Source organism: Aphis gossypii, chromosome 1 (assembly GCF_020184175.1).
Source record: "Aphis gossypii isolate Hap1 chromosome 1, ASM2018417v2, whole genome shotgun sequence".
NCBI classification, from domain to species: Eukaryota; Metazoa; Arthropoda; class Insecta; order Hemiptera; family Aphididae; genus Aphis; species Aphis gossypii.
In genome coordinates this window covers 47656155-47674932 of record NC_065530.1, presented here as the reverse complement: position 1 = coordinate 47674932, position 18778 = coordinate 47656155, and the positions used below count along the sequence as shown (strand labels likewise).

At 27.4% G+C, this 18778-nt stretch overlaps 1 protein-coding gene and 1 long non-coding RNA gene across 2 annotated transcripts; one reads left to right on the top strand and one right to left on the bottom strand.

The window, feature by feature from the left end:
- Positions 1-1796: 1796 nt before the first annotated feature.
- On the bottom strand, positions 1797-16696 carry LOC114125724 (protein PTHB1). The gene is made up of 14 exons (XM_027989491.2): positions 16014-16696; positions 14593-14681; positions 12766-13033; positions 10395-10618; positions 9888-10024; positions 9623-9797; positions 8391-8579; positions 7042-7293; positions 5072-5228; positions 4851-4977; positions 3660-3824; positions 3434-3565; positions 2144-2330; positions 1797-1912 (listed from the first exon to the last, which is right to left on the bottom strand). Exons 1-14 carry the CDS (start codon positions 16271-16273, stop codon positions 1866-1868), a joined length of 2409 nt encoding a protein of 802 aa, XP_027845292.2. The 5' UTR covers positions 16274-16696; the 3' UTR covers positions 1797-1865.
- On the top strand, positions 7173-10473 carry LOC126549993 (uncharacterized). Its single transcript, XR_007604019.1, has 3 exons — positions 7173-7308; positions 7455-7584; positions 10389-10473. It is a non-coding gene; the product is annotated as an uncharacterized LOC126549993 (long non-coding RNA).
- Positions 16697-18778: the final 2082 nt, after the last annotated feature.

Below are 18778 nucleotides of genomic sequence, written 5' to 3'. Positions count from 1 at the left end.
TAAGTTATACTCGTATAGTTACAACGTGTCTATGTGTGTTACATCTCGACCATCGTATTTTGTACGTAATAGAATAAAAGGTTAGTACACTTAATTCATAACACGGTTATATAATAGTTCCTTATAAAAATTTCGTGGACTGGGCGAAATTTTAACGCGTTCGTCGTTGGTTATTGGTCTTAACATACGAATCGTATGTTTGGTTAGGTTTAAAAGGCCTCGCGTAATATTGAAATGTCGTAGTTGCATTATGCAATAATCACCTTTGAGAAAATTCTGACCGAGACAAGTCAACTAGTATCTCTTCCAGCTACAGATTGAAAAATACTATTTTTTTTTGTGCTCATTACTCAATAATAAACAATATAGTTTAAACTTTAAATGGTATACGTTCGGTGCGTACACGAATAAATCAGAAGATTTTCCGACGCATGAACTGACCACATACAGTTGTCCATGTGAAAAGCACGTAATCTATCCCACACATCTGCAGCGATTGTCCTTGTCCTTTGTCGATGGTCATTGTAAAAGCTATTCGCACAAGAAACTGCAAACGTAATCAATGATAATTGATAACATAAATGATTAACGACTAACAATTATTTATTGCCATTTTACACTGTAGATAAGTAAATCACACAATAAGACGTGTGTAAGTATAAAATAATAATTTGTTTGTGATATTTGGACTAATATTATTGATAATGCAATTCGTTAAACATATTAGGTTTACATAGTTCGGAATTGACTACCGGTAATATAGTATATTAAAATCTATTTATGATTTAGTTTCTTTTGTTCATCGATCATATTTTGTAAGGTAATAAGCAACGTTTTCAGTCATGTGCCTATTCTCCGCGTGATTTTCTCCCGTGATAAATTATATAATATTATATACTATACCAGTATACCTCCTATATTGTATTAATCTACTCGTAATAAACATTTTATACTACAATTTATATATTTTATTTATAATCACGAGGTGATTTGATGTAATAGAAGGATAATATCATAAAGCCGTGCTAACGCAATAATAGAAAAAAATACTTCAAGACCGGTAGATACGAAGTAAAACATCAATAGGTAATAAGCATTATAGAAATGAAAGAAGAAGAAGAAAAAATTGCAGTAGAAGTAGCAAGTAATACGTGTAAGGAAACTGAATACAGAAACCAATCATGGCTAGAGATTTATGAAGATGTGTGGAAACTAGAGTCTGCGAGGTTTATAACGTCCACACTCTAACGCGTCACCAGAACACCCTACACCTGAACATAATGTTATATTATATTATATGAGTATACACGATGCACAGCTGGTAAGTATTCATAATAATATGTACAATGTACATTGTAACACACTACACACTTGAGTGTAATAGAAAAACTATATACGTTTCGAGTTTTTTACGCTTTTATATTAAAATACGTTATGGTACCTATATATATGCTGCACGAAATAAAAATTGCAGTCGGCCTTTTTCAATAGTGTAAATGAAAAGACTTCGGTCCAATTTATTTTATCGGGAATATCTCATTTAAATACCACCCGCGTATATTCCGACAACAAATTTAGTTTACAACACATGATTTATAATAATTTATACGTATCTATAATTATTATTATGTACCTATGTAATATTGGCGACGTGGCCCTAGAGTATAATATTTGTACGCAAACAAACACTTGAAATTTTAAATTACATTTGCACACATTTTTTTATTAATGCAACACAAATTATACACGATAGAAGAGTTTATATATATTATAATATTATATATTAATATAACACATTGGAATACAAAACATTGTTTATTTTATTTTATATTATATACTTTTTACTTTATTTTACTTTCAACCGACTAACTGGTATAAAAATCTTCTTCGGATTCTAGAATAGGTGATACACCTAGAAAAAAAAATATAAAAACCTTGAATACAAAAACAGTGATTTAGGTAAATAATACAAGTATTATTCTATTTTATACATTTTTATCCATATAGTTTGAAACAATACCCATGGAGAGAAAATAATATTATATTATGGTATAAATAAGTAAACTATAATCGATTTAGCTATTATTGTAAATGTTTTCAAACCATAGAAAGAAACAATATTTGTTCATAATGTATCACGTACCTCTCGTGGTTTCTTTTTTTAATTTAACCGGTAATTCATCCTTGATAGATGTTATATGTTGTATGACATAATCGATTAATGTCCTTAAGCTCATTACAGCGTGGGCTGGATCGTCGCTTTGAACATTTAACGTGATTTTGTTACCGACCAAATAGGTCAGCGATTTTAAGACAATGTCTTCCCAGTTCTATTTGCACAAAAAGTTATTAAGAATTAGTATCGTTTCATAATAAGGATTTTAATGGAAAATCGTTTAACCAGAAAATTGAGACTTTCGGAAAAATGGTGAAAGTATAATATTATACTGATTGTACAATTGCACAATATATTGTTTTTCGGGCAGAAAAAAATGGTTGAAAATATTAAATTTTAATAAATTGTAAATAATTTGGATAATACAACGGTTTAGGGTAGTACTTAAAGTATATCATTTTTAAATTGTATTCTTTAAATAAATAAAAAAAATATGGATAAGTGTATGATAAATTAAATTAAATTGATTTAAGACGAAACTCCAAATACTCTCACTGTAGCTCTACTTTGAATAATTTTCAAAATCATTGATTTATTCACTCGACTTTTGCAATAACTCATCTATTAATGTTATTCTAATTTTGATAATAGCCAAAGGTCAACGATAATCAGGTCATATTCTATTATTCTACTTCTACAGTACGCATAAATACTAAATTAATGAAAAGTGAATAATCGAGTAGATGAAATGTAAATTTGACATGAAAACTTTAAGAATCAATAAAATCAAAAACAGATAAGTCTATTTAAAATTATTTTGATGAAAATAATTAATTGTGACTATGTAATTAACTACTAATTTCTGTATAACATAATGTAATAATTAAGCTCGGGGAAATATTTTAAACCAATTATATTATCGAATATTTTTATAAGAAAATACCAATATCAGTACGAACTGAATGATTTTAATTTAAAGATTATACATGTTAAGTATATAAAGAGCAGTTTTTTGAAAATAAATTTAACATAATTTTACTGTAAATCAGTCTTTCCCCTTCTAAACTTAGGGAGCCCGGAGTGTAAACATTTCTGGAGACTGGGAAGGCGCAAGCAGTCATAACGAAGTAAAATTGTATCTATTAAATTTATTTTATTTTACAGCGTGGGGAAAAAATGAAAAATTATTAATGGAGGGGAAGATTTAGGACGCGAGATTTTCGAAAACCTACAAAGGGATAAAAAGAGAATAATATAATAGAAGATATTGAGAACCACTGCTGTATATCTTCATTTTTTACTGCATTATTTTATTACCTGGTTATCAGTAAAATAAACGATAGTTTCTTTGAACTCTTCGAGGATCTTATCGTTTTTAGAACACAGACCAAGCATTGTGATTAAAAGTCTCGATAGAGAGATCAACTGGGAAAATTTCACTTTTAATTCCTAAAAAAAAACAGAACTGAAACTAATAAAGTAAAACAAAAAAAAAATGCGTTTAAAGCAAACGCTTTAACACAACAACAATCTATCAACGCACCTGTTTGACAAATTTAATTTCCGACATTTTCTCCGTTAACGTTTCGTGTGTGTTATCTATCAATACGTTCAAACCGGACACAGAATGTACTGTATTTTCTTTAAGTTTGTTGAACAAACACTTTTGTATAATTCGATACTGTGAACATAATGAAGAAATTTCTTCCTACGGAAAAAAACATAGTTTATTATCGTTAATATTGATTTATTGTATACTCGTATTTACGTATATGTAAAGTATAATCAATATGATATAATATCGTTTCTTAAATTATCATATTTTAGATTCTGTACGGACTACAGAGCGATAAATAGGTATTAAGTTCCAATAATGTGTTATTATTGTTTTTCTTTTGTTCGAAAAAGTAGTTCAATTTTCAACTTTGAAAGTAATTCCGGATATCAATTTGGTCTAGTTCGAAAATGTTCATAAAATCTCTAAAAATTTTAAAATATTTTGAGGTTAGAAATTCATTTTATAAAAATTATATTCTTATCCACAGTTTACAAATTGAACATAAAATTCTTCATAATTTTATTAACCTATATTAAAACAATTGTATAAATGTCGATAAAAAATGATTCGTTGGATAAAAATATTTAAAAATATCATTCAAAATCACACATAAGTTGTTCTTATAGATATTATGTAAAAATACGGAACTCAAAAGCAATATATCTACGCAATGGGCATGGTTCAAAAAATATATTGCCAAGTATAAATATTCCAAAATAATATATTCAGAAATTGTTATACACAGCAAATTTAGATCACTGATCATTTATTAACTACAGACAAATATACATTTTGACAACATTCATATACCTAAATACCTATATATAATATATTTGAGGCCCTGAGCGTCACAATTTAAATCTGTAGACAAATATTACAAATACCTACACTATAATTATTGCGTTACAAAACCCTATCACAAATTTAATATTCCAACAAAAACGTCTTATCTGATCTTAAATATAAACCATGAAATGAGTATACGTTAAAAACATATACAAAAATAAATCCTCAAATGAAAAGTGTTAACCGAAACTGAATTTCTACAAACATATTTATATTGTTACTCGTAGATTACTAGGTACTTAAATGTTTTCATAATATTTTGTTCTAAAAAATAATAATAACCATAAAACATTTTATTATGATTTAATTTTAATATTATTTCCGAAATACCTGTACAAATTCGAGTCTTCTTTTAAGCTCTACATGCTCCTCAATCGTTCGATAAAAATCTGCAACGGGCATTTCATTTTTATCACAGCGCACGACGCATTTTTTAGTTTTATAATATTCTCTGTGCCTGACAAAAATAATTTTGTTTAAAGTCTTAGTGACCTTTTTGAAAAAAAATCAAACATCAAACGTTTATAATACTATGGTAAACCTTTACGTACCTGAATAAAATCTCTTCGATAATTACATTGACGTATTCAGGACCCGAAGATCGTATTTCGTAAGAACGATTTGCAGGTAATGCAGTGATACAGACATACTTTGAAAAACCAGTGATTGTTTGGAAACACAATTCCGCTAACGATGAATCAACGAACTCTACGTGAGACATAATTTTACATTACTATCCATTTCCGATATTTTATTCTGTGTTATTGTAAATTTAAGTAGATTTATAATTATTTTGTGACGCTTTTTCATACAACACAAGTCCTTGAATTAAATATGATAATTAATAGTTTTAACTAACTTGTTTCATAAATCAATACGCCTTGTATAATTACACAAACAAAGAACGTGAATGATGATAAATGACCCGCGCTCATTATTTGCATCTTATTTAATAATAAAAAAAATTATTTAATATGAAAATTGATAACTTTGATTATGTCGTTCACGTGCTAAACCAATATAGAAAAATTTATTTTTTGTGTTATTAAAATTGTAAATGACATTTTTTTTTAATGTTATACCATGCAAATATAATACGTATATTACGTGGAAAAGTGTTAAAAACGGGCATCGTTTGAAAATTGAATAAATTAAAAACATAATTTTATAAATAGATTTATCATGACTCAAATAATTTTTATTTTAATGATTGTAAATAAAAATATATTTTTGACTGTTGATAATGACAAACATGGCTTAAAAAAAATTTACAATAATATAAATAAACAGCTGTACTGTTGTATATTTTATACCAATTTATTATAATATTATTAAATTATATTTTATGTTTTACAGTACACTTTAGACACACGAACACATAAGGTGAATGTACTTGCAAACTGCTAATTGTTTTGCTTGTACACATATAGTTAATAATTTATAACGAAATTTACTTATTATACATAAAATATTATAAAATTTCCACAAAGATCTAAAAAATATCCTATATCGTGAGTTTATATAATTGTTACACTGACGTTTCATAATATATATCTTATATCCACATTTTCAGCGTAATAGCAATTGAATGTCTCAGGCCGGTCTCTAAATTTTACGAAAAAATACACAATAATGCTAACAATGGGTTATAACTCAGTATTCTCTGCTTTTGAACTTGATATTTTCCAAATATCGTGTTTTTTATTTTCTAGGAGCAAAATAAATATTATATAGATTTTTATTTAAAGAAAGAATAAAATATAGAATTTGATAATAAAATACTCCATTTTTATTTTTAATATTAATTTTGTGTTTCGAAAATGTTAAGTATAAAATACATCAACATACTACTATAATATGTGTAATACGTAGTATTGGGTTCAATAATAAATTAGGATACCAAGAAATTATGACTTAATTCTAAGAGAAATGTTGAAGTTTAAAATGATTAATAAACGCGTTCATTAAACGTAATATAATGTTATCCAAAGTTTCAGAAAACTTATAACATAAAAACGTCCTATGAACAGATTATAAATTCAAAGGAGGTGTTAATCAGCTATAATGCGTCTTAAAGTGGTTTTTACTCAATTTTATATTTTTTTAAATAATTCTAACCAAATGAATTCATGACATTAAATGAATATTAATATTTTCTTAAATAATCAATTTATTTCAAATGATTTACGTTTGACACAAGGTTAAATCATTTTTTTTTTTTTTTTTGACAGATTATAGGTACTTTACTTATGACTAAGTGGTTAGGTTAAATTATTTTGAACAGTTTGCCTATACACCGGGAAATTCGTAGGGCGGTATCGTTTTAACGGGCACGGCGTATGATTGACGTAAAAACAAGTGAAATCAAAATATAATATCAATGACAAGAAGTCAAAGCATACGTCTAATCAGCTTAAATTGTATACGTCACGAGTAGGGTATATAACAGAAAACGCCTTTAATAATAACAGCACTATCATCGTTACGATTATCACATTAAAACAGAACGCACGCGTCTCACCTTTAAATAGTACTTTCAGTGCTACCGGACTCTCGTCAACAGATATTTTTGCCGACCAACTAAAATCTAAGTTCTGTGTCGAATGGACTTCGTAAACCAATGACATCGGCAACCGCACAGTCTGCTGCACTAAACCCGGTACGTCCGATGTCCTAGAGTAGTATGCGCAAACAATGCATTCCGTCGATGACACTACGGATTCTGTGTCGTCGTTTTCTCTGTACGCCATTACTCGGACCGTTATATTTTCGTCTGGAACACACATAAGTACGTACATTACAGTTGTATACGCATAAAAATTAAAAATGATATTCTATGATCCTACTTTTAAATCATAAAAAAAAAAAAAATAATTGTTTAACGTGTACGCGCATGTATAATACAAGAAGAGTTGTCCACCTTAATTGTTTCAGTTGCACATGCACCGGCGATTTACTTTGAAAAAAAAATCCACGGCAGGAAAACTTATGCACTATACGTTTACCCTCATCACGTCGACACTGAAAATAAAATAGCTGGTGCGGATGAAAAAATATATTTATAGTCAGTTGCATATTTTACGATTTGCTCGACATATTAAAATGTATATAATATAATACTATTATAATATTATAGTGTTACGGTTAAGACTAGGCCTGCAGTGTACTATAGTATACAACATATTTTATTATTCATTACATATTTACGTATCGAAATACTGCAGTTTTATCTGACAACTGACTTTTATATTTAAAATAACGATAGCGTTATTGAAACTTCTTAAAACTAATTAAGCTTTAATAAGTCGTACAGCATAAATAACGATAAAGAATAAAATACTAGGTAGGTAAGTTTATTTTTACGCGTTTGAACATTTTACCACTCTTTTACAATCTGTTGATACATGGCTAACCCCCACGAGATTAAAGGAAAGTTTAATGTGGCTTAACTTGTCGAGACTAGCCTAAAAAAAGTCGACATTACGATAAAGACATTAAAAAATATATTTGTCGTTAAGTTTAACCATTTATAAACTTGGTAAAATAAAATACATCGTATTGATTATTATCATATAAAAAATGGTTTGTTAATAATAACGGCCTAGATTGTCGTTATAAATTGCGTATTTAATCTGATGGTTATTTCAAAAAGAATTTACTGACAACTCTGATAAATAAAGAAAAACACATTTTAAATATTTAAACAATGTTTTTTAATACTGGGTTAGGTCATGATTTATTTTATATCGATAACATAATATTATAATATATTTATTATTATAATGTTTTTGATTTATATAATATTATCGATTAAAATAATTATTATATTGTACGAGTTTTTTCGTTCTTAAAAATACATAGCATACATACTCAAGTCTTTTAAATGTACAACTGTGGGTGAAATGACAAGTGGTGTATCCACTTGAAATGTAATTTGCACTGATGATGTAGCTAGAGACGGTGACACGTCTATTTCGATATCACACAGTTTTCCCGATCCCTCTGAACGCAAATTTAAAATACGAGTACTTAATTTCAATAGTGGTAGAGTATCAGTCTCTAAAAATAAAAAACAAAATCAAAATCAAAAATAACAATTGGCTATTTTTTTCATTTAAAAATATTTGAATAAACTATAAGTTATATAAGTTATATCAAACTATAAAAGTACCAATAAATTGTCCTATGTTAACTTAAATATATATTTTACAATTAATTAAAATGTTATGATCAGTAATTGAAAAAGATAATTTGTTTTACGATGTAAAATATTTAAATATAATATTGATAAATTTATGTATATTTGTATAACTATAGTCTATATTGGAAAATTCCATATATTTTTCCCACAAATGTAGGTACATTTTATTATTTTTATATGTATTAAATAAGATTTTCTTTCGTATATTTTAAGAAAGCCAAAGAATCTGTCAAATACAGAACACAGTGTGTAGAATGATCTTTTATTATTGTATTTATTATGATACTTATTAAAGTACTATGTAGTATACTAGTATGTACGTATATTATGATATAATACATATACCTATACATGTTTTAATTAATAATTTAATCAAAATTTTAAAAGGTATACGCATAGAATTAAAATGTATTTAAATAATATACTTCTGAGTCCTAATTTCATTGACTTTAACTTTGGTGAATAAACTTTTTGAAAGTTAAAAGTTTGAATACAAAATAATATCGCTCAAGTATGCACATATTTATCTTTTTTTTTCATTTTAAACTTATTATCATACAAATTTTAGACATTTAGAAGCCTATATCTATATACAATTATATTATATATATAAACATACAATTTTGATTATAGTAAGTAAAAAATACTAAATATTTAATAAATTAAAATTAAAATACTTAATAGTTCGTAAAAGTAGTACGTGATTAATATATTTAATAAGAAACAAGCCTTCCAAGTATTACGCGATTTAAAATTATTCATATTAAGTTTTTATGCGATTTCAAACATTCAACTTAAGTACTCGTACAATATACCTACTTATTAGTAATTATTAATATAAATTAACAATGTTTAGCCAAAAAAAGATATTTATCAAAGCAACACAATTAAATAATCATACCGTCTTGCAAAGACATATTTTGAAGTTCCTTTTTTAACTGAACTAGTTGGTTCTTGGTATCTTTATAGTCTTTAATCGGTCTTTCGGGAGCCATAAATATCATGGGTTCAGTACCTAGGTAACAAAATCTCAAATCACCGGTTTCTGACAATAGAACCAAACATCCCTGCAACGCCTGTTATAAATAATTCACATCAACTCGTAAATAAAACAATACATTTCCGATAAAATATCGCGTATATATGGATAGAGCAACAAACCATACTTTAAAAGAAGCTCTTGCAATAATACACGGATGAAAGGACAGCTTAGCTGACCATCGAAGTTTTGTCTGATCGTACACCAAGACACTATCGGTATCAGATACGATCATACACATAGTCTTCGTGTCGGGGTGTTCGCCTTAAATAAAAAAAAAAATAAATAAAAATAAATAGGTGAATATAGACAGAAAAAAAATTTTTAATCGTATAGCCGGTAATGTTGGTGATCGTATGAGAATCATACGAGTATAATGCATAATTCATGATTATAATTTGATTGAAATAGGTATCGTTTATTATTTTAAGATTAAGTTAATGCCAATGAGCGTTTTTAAAGTTTTTAATTTTTTTAAATCAATAAACCTATGATAATAATGATAATAATAATGATATGATGGGTGAGATAATTTTAATCTACCGATTGCATATTGAAATATTATATTATACGTCATGCTCAAGTAATATTATTATAGTTTATAAAAGCTGTATGCCTTTATGTTTAGGTATACCTAAAATATAAGGGTGAAAACAGCAAGGAGTATACTGGAGCCGTTTCATAAACCACAGCACGCCGTTGCCTTGAAAACAATAGTAGTTCCGTTCGCCCAGTACGTGTATTGTAGTCGCAGATGATGTTATTTCTACAGTCTGAATATCGTATATGGTTTCGCCCAAGGTGCACGACCAAACAGGACACTTTTGTTTCAGACTTGGGTCCGCTAGCTCTTGGTACCTAAAGAATTTGCATCGTAGTATTATATGCTTGACCTTTTTAATATTTTACGAATTGTACACAAAGTTTTGATTATTCGCAAACATTGTGTTTCGTGTATATTATTAATTTCCACATATCAACACAATATATAAAATAATATTATAATATACTCTATATACTCAACCACCTATTATAATATTATACCGAAGGCAAATCGAGTGATATATTAAAATAAATACAAGTAAAGACATCCTAATATGAAAGTCTTATAATAATAACAGTAAAAATATAAATAAATAAGACGAGTAGATAGAATACAGCGACTGATTGTTTTATCCTTTGAACATTTGCCTCGTTTTGGTCATTATTAAATAATCTTTTATAATAACAATACTTTAGTGCTTTACAAATTACAATTAGTGTAAAATTGTATTCAATAATTTTCAAATTTTTCAGAATAAAATTACAACTATAAAGTAAATAAAAATGTTTTAGTAAATTATTTTGTAATAATTGGTGTACAATATTTTAACCTATATAATCTAATAATGTACGTATTTATCATAGTGCATTATTAAAAACCAGTTATTTACTCATTTACTTTTAAATGCATAATTATTTTTATTACAATTTACAATAATTTGATTATGCGTATGTATATTAGGTATACGTACCTTTAACGTATTGCACGTTCAGGAATTAAATAATCAGAATTTTTAAAAATATGTATTTAATAACATTATTGGTTTTTTGTACAAAACAACATTGTTCAAAAATTAATATTTAATATTAAACACACTATTTTCTCGTTGCGTTTTATATTCTGAAATGAGCTACTATAGTACCTATATTAATTAAATATATTACCTTCTATACTAATAATTTCATAAATACATAAAGTTTGAACGAGTATTTTATGTTGTATGATTTACATTCCTAAATAAATATAATTAAAAACTTTTCATGAATTGAAAACAGAAGATCCAATAGCAAGTCTATTCATATAAATACAGCAAATAAGCTAAACATATTCCTCAAAAGGACTGAATGTCTGAATCTACACAATTTTATTTTATTATTATAATTTTTTTTTTCGATAAAATATATTATGTTTAATTAAAAAAGTCGATCTAATATTATTATGTTATGAATAAATTATAAATATATCAATGCATTATTGTCTTGTCTAACAGGCAACAACTATGGGGCAGATTATTCATACAATGAATATATATCGTGGTCTTTAACAAACTATATAAATAATCTATGAGACTAAAAAATATTAAAACAAATTGGCCAAATGAGCACCATATGTTTAAACATAAAAAATATTCTTGTATGTAGTAAAACATACTACCCCAATCAGCTATAAATGTATAAAAAATAAAAACAATAGTATGCAAATATAAAGAGAAAATCACTTGAGAAAAATATTTTTAAGACAATAAATTCTTGACAGTAACACTAACAATTACTCGCATTTATTATTTATGATTTACCTTGTTTGAAGATATACTCTTTTAAATCGATTATTTATTTACGCAGAATATTAAAAAATAATTATAATAATAATTTAACTTTCATATAATAACTACTATAAAGTCCATTAGAATAATTGTAAATCTTTAAAACAATTTTACTGTGAAGATATTCGCAAGAGTTGGATGAGGGGTATACCAGGGCCTCTATATTTAAAAGCAATAATAAAAAAAAAAAATCACTGCATTCGAAAGAAATAATTTGAAGTAGAGCACAGTTTTCTCTCTCAAAAATAAACATTTAACGTTTTATCAATTATTTACGCAGATTTTCGCCACTACCTCAAAAACCTTCGGAAAATAAATTCGAAACTGCAGATATTTTTTTACTGCTCCTTTCGGAACTAGCTAAAATTGCAGTCTCTTCGATAGAGTACACAATAACACAATAAGCAATAACAAAAACCTATGGCACGGTATAAAATTATGTTCGGCGGATATTGTCTGCAGGTACTGACGAACCCGTATAGGCAATCTATACCGCGATAATATCGTGTGCACTGAAAGCAAAAGAAAGCCAATCGAATGATCGTCGACGGTCGTCGTTATTATTTCCGTACGCGTCCGACGACGACTTAAAGTGCATCTTTCTCGCGATATAATCCTTAAAAAAAAAAGTATACTCACTTGTAACAGACCAAACACAGGTCGGCGTTGAGCGTGATAAACGCGTCTACGGATCGGACGTACTTGATGGGAAACGGGTGCAGGTAATTGGGCAACGCCGTGCGAAAACCAAAAGCCTGTTGCTCGTACACCGTGACGACGCCGTCCAGGGACATTATGCATGCAAAATCCCTGCTGCCCGAACCGCCGCCGAAAGGGCCCACGACCATTTGATATGCGCTCCGGTCGAATTTATGTTCGTACATCGTTTCCAGTACGTACTGATCGCCTGTCGATAGAAATCGCGTACTTCGATATTATAGCACAATATTATACCTAATCGTGTTGTATTCAAATGGGAAATAATAACAAGCTGAGTTCGACTACAATAATTTTGTATTGTTTGTTGACTGCACGATAAAACAATGGCAGGGGAGATATTATATACGATTTAATTTAATAAAACCGAATTCTTTATTCGTTTGTTTTAAAAATATGAATCGACTTTAATAACTACTGTACAGGCATAGTCTAAAAAATATAACATTTTATTAAAAACCTAGATTGGGTTATAACCGCATCATTATAATAAAATAATCATAACGAAACAATCGATTTATTTTGGGAAAATGGTTATGATAAAATAATTGAACAATTGTCGGTACATAATATTATATTATTCACTTTCTACATTAAATTATAAAAAGACAATAAAATAAAAAGTGATATTGAAAATATTAAGAGAGACGTATTATACGTACATTAAAAACAAAAATTAATTCATTTGTACCCCAACACAATAGAAATTAAGACATGTTTGATTGAGTGCACTTGTTTTATCGATTCACTAAAAGAAATTTAAAAAATATTTCAAAGAAATTCCTAATTTTTCTACTCCTTGAGAGAAGCACATTTAAAACAAAAGCAAGAAATATATTTGTCACTAAATTAAATAATCTTATATTTTAACGAATAACTTTATTAACTTTTAATAAAAAAAAAAAATAAATAATAGGTACCTGTTCATTTTAATTAAACAAAGTACAATTCATAAAATACAAATTGTTTAAATTTTTATGCGCATTACTAAATTAATATTTATAAAAACAAAATACTACGTTTTAATGATGTATTTATATCAAAGAAGTAATTCGTTAGCTTAACAGTCTCCTAAAGTAACTTTTTAGTTTTTAGATATTTTATAGTATAAATGAAAATATATTCTGCACAGACAACACAAGTATATATTTTTACATAATATATATATATATTTGTAATACCTACATAAGGAATTAATTATGTAAATTGTACCTATATAGGTAATTTATAATTCAAAGTTTATTGGCTTTTCAATTTTACAATAATTTACGTGGTAGAAGCAGTATTTATCTTCTACGTAACATAAAATAACACAATTTATACATCATAAAAAAATGTATATTTTTAATAAAAGGCATGAATGACACACAAGTTAAACATAAAATACTTTTTTTAAATGAGATTGAAAATTAAAAAAGAAATATAAATGATCATACAATATTTATATTTTCACTTACCGTTCCTGACGCAAATATACAATATACGAATACATGAATAAAAGTAAATTATTGCTTGCATTTAAAATTTAAGTATAGTATAAAGAACAATATTGTAAAAATCTTATATTACAATAGTTGTTGGAAAATTTTAATTATTTATTGTTACTATTGATAAATAACATAAGTTATAATTACCTACATCCTATATCTAGGAAATTCAATTTTTAATTAAAGGTTTAAGTAGTAAGTTTTTATAATTGTTATAATATGTTTAACGTGTAATAATATCATACAATAGTAACCGTCTTACCATGATCTGTAGATCCTGCTATGCAATTCACTCCATATACAACTATTGAAAACGGATGAAGAACTGCAATGTTCTTGCTGGGCGAACAGCTAACAATAAAATATAACATGATTACCCATAGTTATTATTAAACAAATATTTCAAATTGTTTCTCTTCACCTACCCAATATGTAAAAGAAAAGGGGGGGGGGTAATGGTTAATTTAAAAGTAAAGTAGAAATCTATACTTAATAAATGAGAAAAAAATGGAAATTTATTTATTTATTTAGACGAGTCCAATTGAAATACGTATACATTTTTACAAATATTTAGTTGATAGGTTAATTTAAATTCTATTTCTTGTATTCAAAATGTAATTTTTAAGCATAAAACATTAGGTTTAATAATATGTTACGTATAAGTGTTGAAACGTTTTTATTATTATTATTTTTTAATTTTTTTTATCGTAGATTGCTACAATATTAAAAAAATTATTACTTAATAAATTAAATATAATTAATTATCATAAAATAATTTTAATTATACTTATAAAAGTTTAAAAACTTATAACAAATCAAATTGTATTAAACATGTTGAAAATTAAAATAAGCTGTTTTTGTCACTTGGTACTCAACTAATACAATCTTGTCATATTTAAAACTACAACCATCGAGCACGACCTTAATCACTAATTTGGTACCGAATAATTTGTCCACCACATTCTCGTTCACTTTGTTTAAGGTTTTTATCATGACCGTGTCCACCGACTACCACCATACAAGACCGGTGAAAAAAATACCTTTATAATACTACTTTTATAGATACTCCAATCCATAAATCCGTATTCCTAAATAAATTCATAATAAATCCACGGTGCCACATCCCAACACATTTCAATACATTTTGAGGAATTCTGTATGACATTATTTTATTAAATCGATAGATAACTTATATTGAACAAAATACAGTAAAAATACTCAAATACCTTTAAAATCAAGTAATTAAAAAGTAGTGTGTTATATTTGAGTAGATTTATGGCTGAGTCGATTTCGCACTCATTTTCAATGTTTAGTATCTATTACCTATTTATTTACCTAGTTCATCTTTAATTTCATCAGTATCTAATTCTACTGATTTATAAACGTTAAGAAAACAACACTCGACACTTTCCCAACAAGACGTGGAAAACTCGCCGAAACCGGAAGACAACAAACGGTGCTACAATAAACAATAATATTTCTTGATAAAATGTTCGATTCGATCAAAACGATAAGAATTAACAGAAGTTTGTCGACGGTTTGAACGTTTAAAAAAATGACCTGTGCTCAATATCAGATTGTACATACTCGTAAAAGATGCTGTAAAAATCAAGACTCGTGCTCGACGGTATTTGGTAAAACTATTGAATACGTACTCGTACGTTCAGACAATCGATCACTGACCTTATCAATTTTCCAGTGCACACCTGCAACACGGGACTGTCCAACTGCATTTCGATCAACAGGTCGGACGGCGAGTACTGCAGATTGGACGGCGGAACGGAGTGCACACCGTACACCCTGAGGACGCCGTCCAGACTTCCCAGGATAATGTTGTCTTCGCCGGCACCGAAAAGGTCGTCCACGGCCAGTGCGTCGCAACCGAAAGTCTCGCCCCGACCACATACCGTCGACCAACAGTCCCGGACTTTGAACAAAGACATCCGTCCGACGACGATTACAATAATAATATAATATAATTATTATAATTATACTATGAGGTTATTATAGTGCACTTTGCAGGCTGCTCTTATTTTTTTAGTCGAAGTCGTTTTTCCTCCTTTGTCTTGACACTTAGTCGTTATTTCAATAAGTTCCCTGCAGCTATAATATAATCAATAATATTATGATTGTCAATTTATTTATTTGCTCAGAATAATTAAGTCTCCCCCGAGGCTCGATTTTCTATCGACGATCATCTGAATATTACAATCGCTAAATAAAAATAAATAAACGCGATTAACAACAAAATAATATGCAGTTAATTCGTACCTGCAAATATAAAAATAATGTTTACGAAATAATGTTACTAGTCTCGTGAATAATTTCGATTATTATTGTTGTACTTATATAATTTTGTATTATATAGACATAACAATTAATAATACGTTACAAATTATTATTTTATTATGTTTACTTACATTTCTTCTAAAACATTCAAGTAATCAATTTATGTTTTGTTTTAGAAATACTTCTTAGTAATATACATTGATAATATTTCTTATTAAATTTGTGTTTCTTAGTAGTATTATGTTTAATACAGACATAACAATAATTAATATTCCCAAAACATAACGTTGTAAATAATTTCTTAGTTTTAAGGTTTTTTTTTAAATAGATTATCCTAGATGTACACTATTTAAATTAATTTATCATATAACAACGTATTAGATGTTTATCACATTGACGTTAACTGTTAATTTATACAGATTAAAATATAAAACAATAATATTAGTTTATAATTTGAATTTCATTCTTCGTTTGACGTACGTATAATTACAAATACATCTGTGGAGGCACAATGTGCATTGAGACGTGATGAATATTACTGTAAATCAGTGAAGTTGAAATAGTTCAAATAGTAACAGATAAATTCGTCATTTGACGTAGGGTGTAGCTAGTACTCTCTCAGAGGATTAAATAACCATCACGAAAATAGAACAACTACAGTATACAGTTCACTGGAGAGGTGAACAAACACTTCTCTAGACCGTTAAGGTTAATAGATATACGATTAAAGTGTCTCAATCTCAATGGCTGCCCAGCGCCCACTTTATTCCTTTTATAGATACGCATCGTCTGTACCGGAATGAGAGACAAATCAAATAATTCACAGTCATACTATGCAATCAAATTATCAATAAATAATAAGATTGTAACTTGAAACTTAGTTTTATTAAAAATGGTTATTACCTAAGTAAAGATTTTTTTTTGAAAAATAATTTTAACATAAATGTATAATATACTGTATGAATGAAGGAATTTTCTTAATAATATTTTAATAAAAGAATCAGCGCCTTATAGCTTAGGCAATCAATATAACACGTATCTATCATTGTAATTTGTTTCGTTTTAAATCTTTTTTAAGTACCATAATGATTGAACTCATTGAATTTAATTAATAATTTTCAAATCAACGGCTTAGTTTTAAAAAATAATCAAAACTTTCAAAAAATGTACTTAAAATAAAAATTAAATACTTATAAGCTCCAACAGATATTCTAGTGTTAATAATGGAATAGTAATATTTCAAATGTATAGAACATTAATTTAAATCCAATATTTCTACAATTGCGATCACAATGTAATATTTATTAATTGCAAAAACAGACGAATCTGTCGTTTTAATTTTATGATACAAAAAAAATAAAAATAAATTTCTCATTTCAAAAAATTATTATTATTGAACTAAAGAACACTATTAATTATAAATATTTCAGAGTGATATACTACTTTTTAGCAGTGGATTAATAATTAAGTTTGATTTTATTGAGGTACCTAGTAAAAGTTCTAAATATTATTTATGTTAATATTTCTCAGATCGGATCAGTCGGAATTATATACTACTAGTCATTAGACCGTAAATGTTTAAAGCTTATATATAATATTATATATGATAACTTATTTATACGCATTGAAAGCACTGTTTAATAGTTGGGACAACTTTATACATCAAATGGTATAAAATGTATTACAATAATATAATACGACTTTGCTACTTCTTTTAACAAACATTATATAAACAGGTAAAAACAAATTTCTATGACTATACAAAATATTCCAAAATTAATAATATACTAACCAAATGATAAACCATGTTAGTTACTCTACAATACACTAAAATGACAATTTTCAAGATCATGAACCATTTGTTATAACTTAAAAGTTATAATATTAGTTCATACCTACGCGTGTATGGTGGAAGTTAATGAAAATTTATGAATAGGCGTATCTACATAATATGTGTACTGCCTATATAATGTCCTCATTAGTTCATAATATTATTATTAGGCCGTAAGGTTAAAATAAAAGTTGCATGTACAATGTAAGATATTAATATTTGTCATACGCTCTCGCACGGTCACACGTTATAGCAACAGCTGTAAAAGCACTATATTTCTAAATCTTTCGGTTTTCTACAAAATTACGAACTATTTTTTCCTAAAAAA